Source organism: Crocodylus porosus, unplaced genomic scaffold, assembly GCF_001723895.1.
Source record: "Crocodylus porosus isolate Cpor-Errol unplaced genomic scaffold, CroPor_comp1, whole genome shotgun sequence".
NCBI classification, from domain to species: domain Eukaryota; kingdom Metazoa; phylum Chordata; order Crocodylia; family Crocodylidae; genus Crocodylus; species Crocodylus porosus.
In genome coordinates this window covers 1,142,155-1,157,654 of record NW_017728911.1, presented here as the reverse complement: position 1 = coordinate 1,157,654, position 15,500 = coordinate 1,142,155, and the positions used below count along the sequence as shown (strand labels likewise).

Below are 15,500 nucleotides of genomic sequence, written 5' to 3'. Positions count from 1 at the left end.
GGGCCAGCCAGGGAGTGGGGGCACCAGGAGAAGTGGTTCCCCTGTGGCTGATCCTGCTGACCCGGAAGTGCCAGTGGTGCACCACTGCCAGTTTGCAGGTTGGCAGGATCAGCCACAGGGGAACCTCCGCTACCCCTTTGCCTGTGGGATTGGCTGCAAGAGGGGCACCCCCTTGGTCGCTGACTGTCCAGTCGGGGGGGGCAAGTGCCCCCCAACTCAGGAGATACCAGTTGCCCATGAAAAATGATGATCCCCCCCCCCCAAAAAAAGAATTATTTGTATGCATGTGTACATATACGTGTGTATGTACATGTATAAACAAACTACCACTACCAACCTGTCTTTTGACCATTGTGGTTCAGTGTTGACTACATTTAATCAACTTCAGAGGTGGTTCCCCTTACTGAGCACATGCTGCTTTTAGCAGTGGTTCAAAGATAAACAATGTATTTAGTGAGGTTTCCTTGTATGCAAATCTAAGATGAGGGCCTTTTACCTCCATGCTGATCAGGAGAAAAAACTCATTTTTTATCTGAGTAAATATGGTAAATGACCTGAGGGAGGAAAGGTGTTCAGTGCAAAGGAAGACAAATTTTATAGCATGCAACTTCTAGCAAATTTAATAAGCTTACTGCAAGCCCTCAAAATCATTAAACAATTGTTTTACATTATCTCCCCAAATTTAAATGAAAAAGTGGTTCGACTACATGTGTATAATTTGGAAATGCATGAAGTTGTGCTCAAAGATGACCCCCTGACCCCCTGCCTTAAGCCTGCTGCACCAACAGCTCAGTCTAGATCAGAGAGGGCAGTCAACTAGTAAGATTTCTATGCCATTTCTTTCTCTTAATGGAAACCATGAAATATCAGCACAAAATTTATTAGGTAGGTTAAACAAAGTAAACTTGGAGTTGGAGAAGCTAAATACTCTTCTTCTCACAGGTCCTCAAATAAGGTACACATCTTGTTTTTGGGAAAGCAGAATGAAGAATACCCCAACCCGTGAGTTACAGCTGCACAGAGCAGGGACAAAACCTAATATTCAGATCACTCAACCGCCCTTTCCTGCTTAGTGAGAAGCTGAAACTGTAGCTGCTGCTGAATATCGGTCTCCAGGCCTGGATCTATGCATGTTTATAAGAGTACAAAACAGCTGTAGGGCTGTCAAACAGGTGAAGGGAAACCAGGAGTAGCTAAGAGACAGAAACATTTTCAGAAGACAGACTATCTTGATTAGTGTAACATCAAGCCAATTAAATAGAAGACATCATCATAAACACCTGTGGAGTGCAGAGCAATGAGTCATTCAAGTTAACCAACTCTCTTAGCTGCCTGAACAGATATGCCACGGCTGCTGCTGAGCAGCTGGCTTTAAACTTGGAGAGGGAATCAAAGTAGGATGCTTCTATTCTGAGCATAAAGTCACTTTCCCTGTTTAAGGTATGCCCCCTAATCCTGGAAGATTAATTTTTGGGAAACAAAATGTGAACGCTATTCAAGTAAATACAATATAAAGTACAAGAGCAACATTTTTTGTGTACATAACTTGTAGATTATGAAAAAGATTTCTGGCAGTAGAGGGATCTCTAATTTAGTAGATAAAGGCATAAGATCCAGTGGCTAGAAATTTCAGCTAAATAAAACTCAGACCATACATTAGGTGATTTTTTTTTTCTTGCGGAGGCAGTTACCCACTGGACTCCATCCCTTGGAGCCTAAATCGAGAATGGGTGTCTTTTGGAAGATATCCTATAGCTAAAAGGTATAGGCTTAATGCAGGAATCTCCACAAGAAGTTTTATAGCCTAGGTTATGAAGTCAGACTGGATTATCATAATGGCTTCTTCCAACCTTAAAAATCTAAATCCTATCTTAACTCTGCCACAACTCTTTAAATAATCATCCTACTGTACTTCTAGTATGTGACCATTTAAATTCAGTGCATCATTATATGGTGCATAGGGAAAGAGGTGAGGAAACTTGCTCTGAATTACCTAGGTTGTATTTACAAGTGAATTTGTGCTACAGAAATTCTGAGCCATCAGATTTATCAAACTTACATTTGTATAAACGAATGCAGTACGAGGACTTTGGTGTACAAAGTGATTAGTATGTTGTGAATTAGGTAGAGTACAACCACTAAAAGGGAGTAACATTTCCTTAAAACAGATGCACTACTGCACAAGCTGACTAAATACTCAAGAATAGCTCGCTGAAAAGCACCAAGATGAGTGAGAATTGGAGAGAGGGAAAGAGAAAATAATGAAGTTTCTCTATGTTTTAATTTAATCAGGTGTGCTGAAGCCCCCAGGCCACAGGCCAGATCTGAACCCTGGTGCCTTATCATTCAACATACAATGCTCCTCAACGGGTCTGTGGGGAAGCCCACAGGCCGTGGCCCTGCACTGTACCTCTAGCATGCAGGGCCCCGATTTCAGCAGGCAGAGCCAAGTGGAGGTGGTGCAGGGCCCCCGGCTGAGCCAAACAGGAGTCGTGCAATCTGGATATGGACATGCAGAACTAATCTGGCCTATGGCCTGGCTCCCGGGACCCAAGGGTTGAGCACCACGTCCCCAAATAGTTTTTTTTGACACAGTCTACTTCTCAAACAGAAGACTGGGAACTTCCTTCCTTGTACAGTATCAAAGAAATTAGAAAGAGTCCCAGTGGCAAAGGAGCAGCTTTAAAAAAAAAAATCTCACTACAGACTTTGCTGATGCACACAAAACCAACAAACTCCAGAATCCTTAGACTTAACTAGCCACCCTTGCTGCATGTACATACAACATAGCAAGATAAGAAGGTGAAAGCCAGGCTGAGAGACAGCCCCACGTTGGAGCCTGACCACACGGCCCCTGCAGTCATGCAGATGCCACAAGAGCTTAAAGAATGCCCTCACTAATGGCTAGGATTCGTGTTCTTTGCTGATCAAACTCTTGTCCCAGATAAAGATGCTAGAGTGATTTCTGGATGAATTCCTACTTTCCCAAAGCTCTAGGAGTATTCTCTGCCTCAGGGATGCATAACTTCAGAGCACACAGGGGATGAATGCTGCACTGCCAGCATCCCCGACTGCACTGAGCCACGTGGGTACCCCCCACCCAAAACTGCATCACAGTTGGGCCCTGCCCCCCCATCCAAGCCACAGGCTCCCTGGGCCTAATCACCATGCCCCTGGGGGCACGGGGAAGGAAGTAGAAACCAGGAGCCCAAGGACCCCAATGGCAGCACCAGCTACAGCAGTGGCGGGGGTGGCACCTGGGTGAAGCTTGCAGGCCACAAATTAACCCCTTGCACGCCCACAGGCTGCAAGTTGGACAGCCCTGGTCTACCCAAAGAGAAAGAGTAGGATTTAGGAATTACTTAGGTGTGAGAAAAGCCTAAATTAGTAACATCACAAATAGGATTTAGGTGTTTCAGCAGGCATATCTAGGAAAATGCCCTGGAAGAATCCCCAACAGATATTTGGCTCAACTGCAGTGACCTTGGCATACCACAGAATAGAGCTGCTCTAGTTCACTAGATGACCAAATGATGCTGAAAGATATGAGAGATGCTGGAAAATGCATTCAAACTCTGCCCCTCAGCTGAATACAGGAGAAGTGGTGGGTTACCTAGGGAAGAACTCAAATGAGGGCTTAACCAGCAGGGAAAAGAACACAGTTGTAAAACTTTTTTTAGCAGTTAAATGGCTCTACATATGACACTGAGCAAAGCAGTAATGCAGTTTTAGACAAAAAACACCCTAGTAGCAGCTTCCAAATGACCCTCCAGTATCAACACGTTAACCCAATCCCGGAGAGCAGGTTTCAATACAACAGCCAAAAGGTATGACCTTGTAACCTAGCATTTTCTGCACAGCTTAAGGACTCAACCCAAGCTTGAAGGAAAAGGCTATGAAACAAGAATGGATCAAAAGTGGCTGCCAGAAAAAGGCAAACAAAGTCCCAGGGGGTTAAGGATTTGATGGGTCATAAGGATTAACAGAGGGGGTATGCCACCTAAAGTATGCTAGTATGACACTAAATGCTGAACTACATGCAAGATATTGTAAGGCTGAAAGAAGTAGCCCAAGGAGGTGAAAGAGAGTCATATTAGTTTATGATGGCGGCAAGGGAACCAAGAGAGTTAGGGGTTCATTCCTTAAAGCAGAGCAGGGTACAGATGTCATCTGTGCAATGTCCTCAGACACTGATTTTAAGGCAAATGTATGGCTCAGCACTAGGGAAGCCATAATCCTCAGGCAGGAATACACACAAACCCCCTGAAGGGCTTTATCTGTGCCCTGCATACCATCAAAATATTAGTGCCATATGTGAGAACAGTAGCAAAACCTAAAGCCAGTGTTAAGTTAAAGCTCCCAAGTATCACATTTGCCACTCAATACTTCACACCTCCCTGAATAGCAGCAGAAACACGAGTGCAGACTTCAATGCTTTTCACAATGGACTTGAGTCAATGAAACTTGTACAGAAGATCCTTTTGACCACTATGCTCTGCCATATGTTGGAGTGATTATAAAAATCAGCTATGACAGCTCGACTGGAGGGCCAGTCTAGCATTTCACAAAGCTTTTATTAATTCTCTAACTAACATGAGGGAAGTCCCCTTAAAATGTTTGCTTCTATAAACCACTTTCATTCTAAACTCTCCTTCAGTGATGCGGCTAGGCTTGACCTACTTTTTGTGAACACATTAAATCTGGAGTTCAGAATCTTTTCAGCATAAAGACAGAAAATACCCCATACTACTGAGATTTGGGACTTAATTTACTATTTAGGGTTTTAAAAACCCTAGCCCTGAAGGTCTGGAGGGGGAAAAAAAAAAACAAAAAAAAAAAACCCTCTTCCAAAGTGAAGTTGCATCAAACACATACTGCCACAACACGACCCCAAACAATAATTCAGGAAAGTCAAAAATATCTGACAAGCTCTGGATTCAAAATGAACCTAGCCTTTTGGACAGCAAACTTAGAGTACAAGTAAAACTCCTGACATCAGCTTTAAATCATGAAGTCATGTCCTGATGATCTAATTAATCAGAGGTCACATCCTGATAATTGCTGATTATCACCTCAGAAATGTTGCTGACCAGAGATATAAAACAGACTACTGATCCCCAGCAAGGGTAGGGTGAAAGCCAGCATTTTTAATAAACTTTCCATTATTATGGGGTTTTTTTGTTTTTGTTTTTTGAAGATACTACAGTATTCTTATTATTGGGTCTTAGAGCAAACATTAGCAGCACTTCCCTAGGACTCAAGGCTTTCAACTGTCAAAATCAGCACTTAAATCAAGCAAGGAGCCTGACAGATGCTCTTTCCACCTTCAGGCACTGCCTTCTGCTCAGCTAAATGCCGTCTTCCAGACACTCTGGTCAGTTCTTGCAGTGGCCTTGGGAGGTGAGGATCCCAGACAGAAAAGTCACTGGGACAGGACAAGTGAGCCTTAGGAAAAAAGAACATGGTGAAAAAGAAAATGCACCTTCCGAGAAATAACCTCCATGCTCAGTTATTTAGAAGGTGCCCAAAGCTAGAGAAACAAATACTCAAGACTTTGGCCAAACAAAAACAGAATTTTGGGAAAGGTAGGAGAGTACATCTACCCGTCTTGGGGCCAAGCTCCATATTAAAAAGAAAACCTAAAAAGGAATTCCTCCCTGGAGGATTCATCCAAATTAGTAGAAGGCAGGGTAGGTCTGCACCTTATAGACTAACTAAATCAGAGATGTATTTTAGATATATTTCAGAGATATTTAATCTATGCTGCCTTCCGTCTGACTTCAGACTAACAGGGTTAACTACCTCTCTCCAAAAAAGTAGTCATTTTATAGCCATCTGTAATAGGTAATGATGGCAACTTTGGCTTTTACAAGGATGGACACTGTCCTGTTTAGATGCAGTCTTCTTACTAAGATTCCCCACTGAATTGCATACGTTCCTCATCACTGGAGAAACACTGGGAATCAGATGTCCTGGGCTGCTAGGAATTATAGGTCTCTACCACAGGGCATGCTGTGAAAGGGGGCAGGCTGTATGGCCTGCTCTGGCCTCTCCCAGAGAAGGAGAGAATCCCAGTTCCCAGGGGAAGGTAAGTCAGGTGCTCTGATTTTATTCTCAGGGTACAGGGGTGATGGAAATTTTGTGGGAACCGAAGGGCAGTAAATTAAACCTATGCAAGGGAATGGTGTTATTTAGAATAGGCATTTATCCTGTGCTTCTCTCTGCCACAAATGATTGCCGAGGCCAGGAGTAGCCAAGTGCTGTACATAAAAAAACTCACATTGTGGATGTTTTTGTGGTGCACACAACCATCCAGTACTCTTTCCTGCCATGGCAGGGGATCAGACTTGATGATCTGCTCAGGTCCCTTCTGACCCTACTAACTATGAAACTGAAAAGATCCACAAACTGGCATAGAAGTACAGTATGCAGCACCGCAGATCCATCTGTGGCACCACATGCCACACATGCAGGCTTTCCCCACACTGCTACTTCGCAGTGCAGGGATTAACCCCAAGAGATCCCAGGGTCAAAAAAACCCACACCTAAAAAAAAAAAACAGGGTGGGACACATGGCACCAGCATGTGCTGTCCAAAACTGGAGCTTGGCTGGCCAGAGCCACACTCCTGCTGTCAGCTAGGATCCTGGCTGCAGAAGCACCACAGATGTAGCTGCCAGAGGCCCCCAAGACCTCAGATAAAGCTGCTGGGGCCAGCACAGTTGCAGACCCCAACCTCCCTATCCTACCCAGGGCAATGTGCCACACGCCAGAGTGTGCAGGCATGGGTGTGTACCCCTGTGACAAGCAGCAGCAGCACAAGACGTGTCACTGATACTTGTCCCCAGGGAAACGCACGTTCCGGCTCATGATGATGTACCCAATGGGTCTCAATTGCTTAAAGATTTAAATGTGTACCAAACAGAACTCAAAGGAGCTTTAAACAAACACAGGGAGGATCTCACCAGGAGATGCATACAGGTGTGTGAACATGGCTACTAAGACAAGGAGGCAGAGAGCACTGGATTCTGAAGATGTATGCTTAGTGGTACTGTAAAAGCACAAAAAATATCTTAGGTTTCTATCATGGGAACAGCATTATCCATTTTGAATCTTGCCTTTTGGGCTGACAGCAGCAATGCAAGGTGAAATTCAAAAGAACTCACAAGCTGTGAACCCCAGTAATGATAAAAGTTAAATGTTTAGCATGTTAGAAATGTGGACAAGGAATTAGTCTGGTAACAAAACAACTTACAAACCAAAGGACAAAAGCTCGAGAGGTAGCAATGGAGGAAGAATGGGGCACAAGAGGCAACAGCAAATGAGAAATACCTCCGATTTAAAAAAGCAACAGAAGGTGGCCAAAGTCATTTTGGACTGGCCACTTTGTTGCCAATAAACTACTGGTGTGTTTGTCACAATTACTTCGATTTTGAGTTTTGCTCCATTGACCGGAAGACCAGTTAAAGGTGTTTGGTCACCGTTTTGGTGGGTGACTTACTTTGGGGTGATCCTTGATTGCTCCCTAACCTACCATCATCACTTCTGAAAGACTGCCATGAAAACAAAGGCACAAGTGAATATCATCTAGAAGCTCACCAGCACAAGCTGGGCTGCAAAAGCCACCATCCTCCACACTTCTGCCATAGCCCTGGTCTTCTCAACAGCCAAATACTGTGCAGCTGTCTGGGCCTCAAGTAGACATACCAAACTCATTGACACACAACTTTTCTCAGTAATAAGGACTCTCTCTTGGACTCTGATATCAACTCCAGTGCAGTGGCTACCAGTACTTTCAAACATTACTGCTCTCTCTATTGGATGGGATATAGCACCATACAGAAAAATAATAGGTATCAATAGTAATCCAGACCTTCCCACCCAGAGACCTTTGAGATCTCCCAACTTGTCACATGATTTCACAAAAAAACTTTTTGGACATGTACTGAACATCGTGTAAACCACAACACTGAAGAATCTTGGAGGAAAGCTTAGGCAGAATACACTTTCCCAAAAAACTTGGTCTCCAGCCCAGCAATGTAACAATCAGGCTTCAACCTTCCATGGAGTATGTGGACAACCTGTAATAGGATACACCCTGGACGTGCTGGTGGACCAACTGATATACAAGTTGCGCCTAAAAACTTTGCCTGGCTGCGACTGTGGAAACCCTGACCAAAAGCATTGAGCACATGATAACATCCTACCCCAGATACAAGTTTGAGGGTCGTATCCTGGAGTTACACTTTCCAGCAAGGCACTGGTCTGATTGAGGAATTTAAAATTAAAACAGTGATGATAGCTTTTGCTCTTAAAGCCATATGAAAGAAGTCAGAATTACAACCAAATCAGCAATTAAGGGACTAGAACAGTGTACACCTCAGCCTCATTAGACTTGTGGCACCCCTTGGAAAACACCAGCTCTTAAACATTCACTTATTCCTTGACTACAGAAAAATAACAGAGCAATTCTTCTGCTGCAAAGACCTCAGAAAGATTAGTCAGTGAGCACACTTTTGACACACTAGATTCTTATTTGAAATCTCTGGGTTTCTCATGAATCACATTTATGTATTTGCACATGTAACCATGCAAGTTTAAAGCAGCACCCTCATAAAACCCTTGTTGAGAGTCACTAGACTAGACTATCTAGTCAGAAATTATAGTCTCTCTAATTCAACTTAAGGCTGCTGCTCTACATTCATTTTAGGAAGGCCAAAAAAGCAGCATGGTTTGAACCAAGGATGCTTGGAAACGTAGGGCAGCTTAGCCAATTGGCCCTTCTAGCAGGAGGGGGTCATTTATTGATATTAATGAATATTTGTAGTACTAAAGAAAAAATCCTGACAAGTGCATTAGTTTTGATCCAGGTCTCCAAGGGCTGAAATTCCACTTACTTGGGACATGTGACCCTGCATTCATAAGGATATGACCCAGACAACATAATGGGTGCCTTCAAAACACTAACTTCTATGATTAGATATAGAATATGATATGTATGATCAATATTCTATTGATTCCATCTACTTCATATAAAACAGTAGTAAAATATTTTTAAAAGACCTCCTCTCCCACAAGTCATTCTGAACAGCTACATTTTGCAGTATTATTTTTTAAAAGTAATTACATTTTTAATATGTTTCCATCTGCTGTTATACCAGAAGGCAGACTTTCTTTACTGCAGCAACCACAAAAGCTAACTGATTACCTGACCACATTCACCACAGAAAGGATGGCAAAGAATCCTATGACACCTGCAATTTTGATTATCTCTTCCTTTCATACACACCTTCCTCCACCTGTTGCTGTTCTAACCTTCTCTCATTAGCAATTAAATTTAAGAAGTGGCCTTGAGATGTTCAGCTACACTTACAATAGCTATTCTTCTGCAGTCTGACATCTGAGATGCAGGTAGGTCTTTTTTCTTGCTGCTTACACAAGTGTTTGTTCCCCCTGAATTATACAGGCCTCTATCAAAATGAATCTGTTCCAACTGCTGGCAGAAATCATCATCATTGTACTTTTCTGCATATTTAACATATATTTGGGTTCATCTTTTCAAAAGACTCTAGGATATGCTTTAAAAAAACTGCCATGGAATGTGTATACTTAAGTTTTAATGCTACAAATCAGGGACAATTCCCACCAAGGGAAACACTGAGGTTGAGCACATATGCAAGACTCATGATAGGAAAAACAACAAAACAGAAAAAAAAAACCAAAGACCTTCAATTTTACCTCCCAATGGCAATGCTTAATTTTGCAATTGAGAACAAGCTTTAGGCGTAGGTCATCTCTTTTTGCCATAAAGGATATTTTAGGTCAACCATGGGTGCCTCTTATCAAAAAGGTAGGACAAGGCCTTGTCCACACTAGCAAAGATTGTCAAGCAATATTAAATCAATGCCCATGGAGAAATGCAAGTTATGCTCCTTAAAATTCTCATGCTAGATCCCTGAATGAAACTGCCATGCTAGCTGAAGAACTATTTTGTCAGTTTAACTGCAGGTACCCCAGGGTTTTTATTGATATGACCCAGACAACATAATGGGCGTCTTCAAAATGGTTGGTTCAGAGGGGGAGTTTCACAGACACTAGCGTGCCTTAAGATTTACTATGGAAAACATGGGACTCATTGAATGGTGTTCCCCAGACAATTCTGTTGTGCTTGTCTCATGATTAAAATTGTGCCTCCCCTTTTTTTTTTTGTATGGTGTATTAAGATCTTAAATAGAATTATTTTCTAATACATTTATCAGAAAAAGGTATTTTAAATCAATGAGGTTATCCAAACAGTCATTAAGTTTAGTGCAAAAACCCTGAGGTTACTGGACTATCACTGAAAATTGTCCTAAACTTTCTTGTAAAAATCAGAAATATTTACAAGTGGTATATATTTGTAAAACCAGTGTCCTGTTACTGTAATCATCAGCACAACGCAGACATCAAGATAAGACTATTGTTGTTGGGATCTGGCCCCACAATAATGCAAAGAATGATATTTGACTTAAAGCTTCCTCCCTACCTTTGGCTGCTTCTCTACAGTTGCCTTCCAGAACTAGTTCTATCCCAGTTCCCCATCTCAATCTGGCCCAAAGAAACATCCCTAATCACTTATAGCAATATGGATCCATCTGTTTCCAGGACCTAACAGTAATTCCTTAACATCTTAAAAAAGCAGGATTTTAGACATCTCTGGTATAGATTGACTGCAAAAGTTGTAACCTTTGTTAGCCTGTTAGAAGTCTATATACTAGGTAGATTGCTTAAAAAAAAAAAAAAATGTAGGTCAGTTAAGTACTATGAATGCAATCAATATCTATATACCTAGGCCCTTAGCAATACAAATCAAATTTGCCTACTATCAAATGGTCAAAGACTTCAGATTGCAAGTTTAACATCTTAATGCCCAAAGGAGGATTGATATCACTCTGCTAAAATACTATTCTGGTTAAATATAATCTACAAAGTTGTTTTTGGTAGGCTTTTATTTAATCACCCAACATACAAAGTTCTCAAACATGACTTGTGCCATAAACAATAAGAGATTACTGTTTTACAGTAATATTTACCTTATAAATAACCCACTTTCTGTATGAGCAGAGCTCACTTACCTGCACTGCCAAGTTGTTTATAAAACCTGTACTCTAAATGGAGCTGTGGGGCACGGGATTTTATGGGTTCCTGCAAAGAGTGAAGAAATAAGAGTCACTCTTCAATAATGCACAATTTTCCACATAATTGGTTTAGCTTGAAACTTTCCAGCATTTGTGTTAACACCCAAATAAATACTGCAGTTAAGCTATGTACAGTAAGAAAATCTCAGCAAAGGAACAGGCCATTAGTTGTCACCTAACTGAACAGAGAAGAGAAAAATAGAAACTGCTGTAAGAGCATTGATTGATGCTCTGAAACAGCTATTCTAGACAGTTTATTTAAAAAAAAAAAATCTGCAATGAGGAAAAGCTCTCTCATTAAAAATAATTCTTGTTAATACGTATTTAGAATAGAAACTTTGCTGAACAGTACTTATTCCCTGAAGAACTACCATGACCTCATAAATACATTCCTGGAAGAAGAGAAATCTAAAAGGAACTAAGTTACAGGTTCATAAGCAGTAGCCACCAGATCGTTGATAGGCCAAAGCATCTTTGACGGTCACCGCCTTAAGTTTTTGGAGCATTTTCAGTCACTTTGTTGCTTTCAATCAGTATCCTTAATTGTATAAAGCTACTGTCTTGCTCTGAACAAGGATACACAACAACTGTGAAGCATGCCAGCCTCAGACTAGAATCTTCTGCTATAAGTCTAAATGAATAAATAAAAATATCCATCCATCTTTATCTTGTTGGGTTGGGGGGGGGGCGGTACTTCACCTGTATTTGATGCAACTTCCCAGCCATTTCAACCATCTTTAAGGTGTAGCTTTTTGTCTATGCATGCTGTCTATATCTAAAAGATTCAAATATTAACTATGTATGTAGGCTTCTGGAAAAAAAGAGGTATGTGAGACTTATTCAAGCTTTTGTTTTTAATTAGATTTCTCATGCGATTCAACTGGGAGTACATTAACTTGACCTATTGCTCATACCCAATATTGACACTTTCATATTAAAAGGAGGCAAGTAGGCGACTGATGCATCATACTTGTGACCAAGAATGTTACGGTTCCAAGACCCTCAAAGTAGGAGGTAAGTTTGACCATTTGCGGGCATAACTGAAGGAGGTTACATATACACAGAAATTCGGAAAAACATGTTTATATTCATACAATTTTAAAAGTTGTTTACAACATGTCAAAGAATCTAATCCAATTAAGACCTACCTGATCCCACTACTGAAATTCAACTTCAAAAGTAGTGGGAACTTAACCTAAATGCGAAACAAGCTTCATTTAAGTGAAAGTTATGTTCTTTTACTGCTGCTATCTAGCATCTTTCAAAAGTTCCAGAAATCCATAAGGTACCCCATTACCCCTCCCTACCCCCATATATACCCACACTTCACTCGTATGATTAGGGCCATGCAGGCAAAGCCCTATGAGGAGAGATTGAGGGCCCTGGATCTCTTCAGCCTCTGCAAGAGAAGGCTAAGAGGTGATCTTGTGGTCACCTACAAATTTACTGTGGGGAGGGGAGCAGCAAGGAATAGGAGATGCTCTGTTCACCAGGGCACCCCTTGGAGCAACTAGGAACAACAGCCACAAAGTAACAGACTGGAGATTTAGGTTAGACATCACCAGGAAGAACTTCTTTACAGTAAGAGTTGCCGGAATCTGGAACAGGCTTCCGAGGGAGGTGATGCTCTCCCCTACCTTTAGGGTTTCTGTTGACTAGCAGAAAAAAAATATCAAAGAGATTAAAAAAAAAAAAAAAAGAATAAAACTCACAACTACAAAAAAGATCTAGAAGTGGAGAAAAACAGGGACAGCCCCATGGCAGGTGGACTTGATTCTCCTGTTTTGTGTGTACTGCTCAGTCAGTGAAGACCCAAATACCCAATACATTAACCCTTTGGGCAAAGTAAGGCAAGGCAGCCAGTACACATGCAGGCCACTATTGTACTTTGGCACGAGCCACGTAATTTGGGACTTTAAAGTTGTCTTCTGTCCGTTTGCCAGCATTGCGGTAGCCAATTCTAGCTTGACCACAATAAATGCCCATCCTCTAGGGAAGGTTCTGAGAGCTGCTGGTAAATCTTGCTGCTATATTTGAAATCCCCGAGTTGTTGCTATTTACTATACAAGAACATCATTCAACCAGAGAAGCACATATAGCAATCACCATCCTTTACATAAAACTCCAACCACCACATGTGTGCTCTCTCCTCCTCCGCCTCTTTAAAGGAAATAAAACAAAGTTATTAAGACTACCTTGAAAAGTGAATCTGTTTGACACCTTTTATTGCCTAATTATTTCAACTGAAGCTATAGCTATGTCCAATACCAGTAATTCCAATCTTCACCAGGGGTAACAAAATTGCTAAATCAGAGTCAAGTGTGGCAAAACATCTGTCGCTAACCTTGGATTTTTCACCTCCCTCACTCATGGAGATAAGCCTGCAGTTAGATCAGTGAATGCCACAGAACAAAATTCTGACCTTCCTTGATTTAATTAAAGCTATAACACCATGAATCCAAAAACTAACCAGAAGTCAAATTTAAAAGAAATGCTTGCATCTCCTGGTAAGGAACTGGAAGGATAATATTTATTGCTACCTGTCTCCAGCTCAAAGAACTAAATAGGCAACTCTGTCTTGCAAGATGATAGACTTAAAGTTCAAAGGATGATCCCAAAAACAGGCAGGGCACAAAGTTTGTTCTTCCCTCCCTCCCCCACATCACTGAAAGACCATTTTCTCAGAGCAGTCACCCTCGGAAGAAGATGCTGTTCATAACTATTTCATTTCAATACCAACCTTAATGTTATTTACAAGGATGGAACAAGACTTCTGGGATTTAAGGTCAGGTAAGGCACTGCTACAGATAATTAAAGAAACCCATTCATAGGCCTCAATTAGTATAAATGATAAGACAACTTGTGATAACTTGGTCTAGAAGGCCCATGTGTATTCCTTGATTCTGTCCAGGAATTGAACAAATTATATTACTGTTTTTTTATAAACCCAGGTTAGCAAGGAAAAAGCACTAAACAACTGGATTTCACTTTATCCTACAGTCCAAGAGCTTATTTCTTATGTATTCCAGCAAATTAGTTCACCAATTGAATCTTTATAGTAATTATGATCCATACTCCAAGATCTAAACCTAATTCTGCTAGCTAATTACATAATCTTCAGTAAGCCACTCAAACCAGTTCTTTAAAAAAAAAAAATCAAAACACTGTGTACTTGAGTCAGGCGTGCAATGAAAGGACCGTACCTTTAAAACACATTTGGCATCTATGCTCCATCACATTAATTGCATGGGACAGTCAAACACATTTTTGCACAACCTGCAAATTTCAGAAACCAGGTTTCAAATTTGAGAGTCCAATTCCCTCTTCTTTTTTTTTAAACAAAGGAAGAAAAACCTTTCTAAGTTCAGTTAACATTGGCAGAGATATGAAAGAAACTACTATTTAAATACCTGAATTAAAGTGTTTGAGTATAAAACTCATGGACAATTGAAATGGGCATATGTCAATGTTGTTGACAGTCCCATAATTGGAAGAGTAGATCCAGTATAATAAGTAAGAGGTGGCCAAACTATGGCACATTGTTATGTAAGTGGTACAAAAATCTGCATATGGCCTAGGGCAAGTTGGGGAGGGGGACAGGCAGTGCAACAACAGATAAGGCATGGAACAGCAGATTGTACAAAGGAAAGGAATTAGTGGCACTTGGGAAGGCAGCAAGACTAATTTGTGGCATACTTGTCAAAAAGGTTAGCTGCCATTGCAATACATGACCAAGTTGTTTGAAATATCAGCTCTTCAAATTTCATCCTGAAATACGGGAAAGAACTGATAAAATAAAGGTTGAAACATTGAAAAATGAGACCAAGAAACCAAAAGGAAGGCTAACACGCAGCTATATCTATGCAGATATTAGAAGGGTTTCATAGGGACATCCCACACTTATCTAAGCCATTTTGAGATTGAAAGTTAATAGAACTTAGCATATAACGAGGCATGGTTTTGATGTTAATACAGCATTAAATTAGCTCCTCGTTTCTTCCAATGGGATCATCTCTCAAAATGAAAGAAATTAAGAAGCTTCATGTAAGAAGATTTCTATACGACTACAAACTCCCCATTGCTAACTGCTTCTGTCTAAAGAACATGCTGGTTAAACTTGACTATAGCTGCCTCAATTTTCTCAGTATAGGGTCACTCAGCTTCACATTCTAACAGGGAGCAGAGAGAGAAGGGCAGAAGAGAGAGTCTCCAGCCATAACTTTTAGCAGCTTTTTATTTACCTTATTTGGGAGGAAAAAACTTGCTAACTACTCCTTACAGATTACACAGCATTCCAGGAAAACACTAAGGGGCTCCGTAATAC

General features: G+C 41.1%; 1 protein-coding gene across 5 annotated transcripts in view; it reads right to left on the bottom strand.

The window, feature by feature from the left end:
* Positions 1 to 15,500, bottom strand: part of CSNK1G1 (casein kinase 1 gamma 1) — a 137,417-nt gene that overhangs the window by 85,690 nt on the left and 36,227 nt on the right. For all 5 annotated transcript variants that reach the window (XM_019533231.1, XM_019533232.1, XM_019533233.1 and 2 more), the window contains exon 4: positions 11,114 to 11,183. In XM_019533231.1, the coding sequence (XP_019388776.1) occupies positions 11,114 to 11,183 (70 nt within the window). The remainder of the gene's footprint in view (positions 1 to 11,113; positions 11,184 to 15,500) is intronic.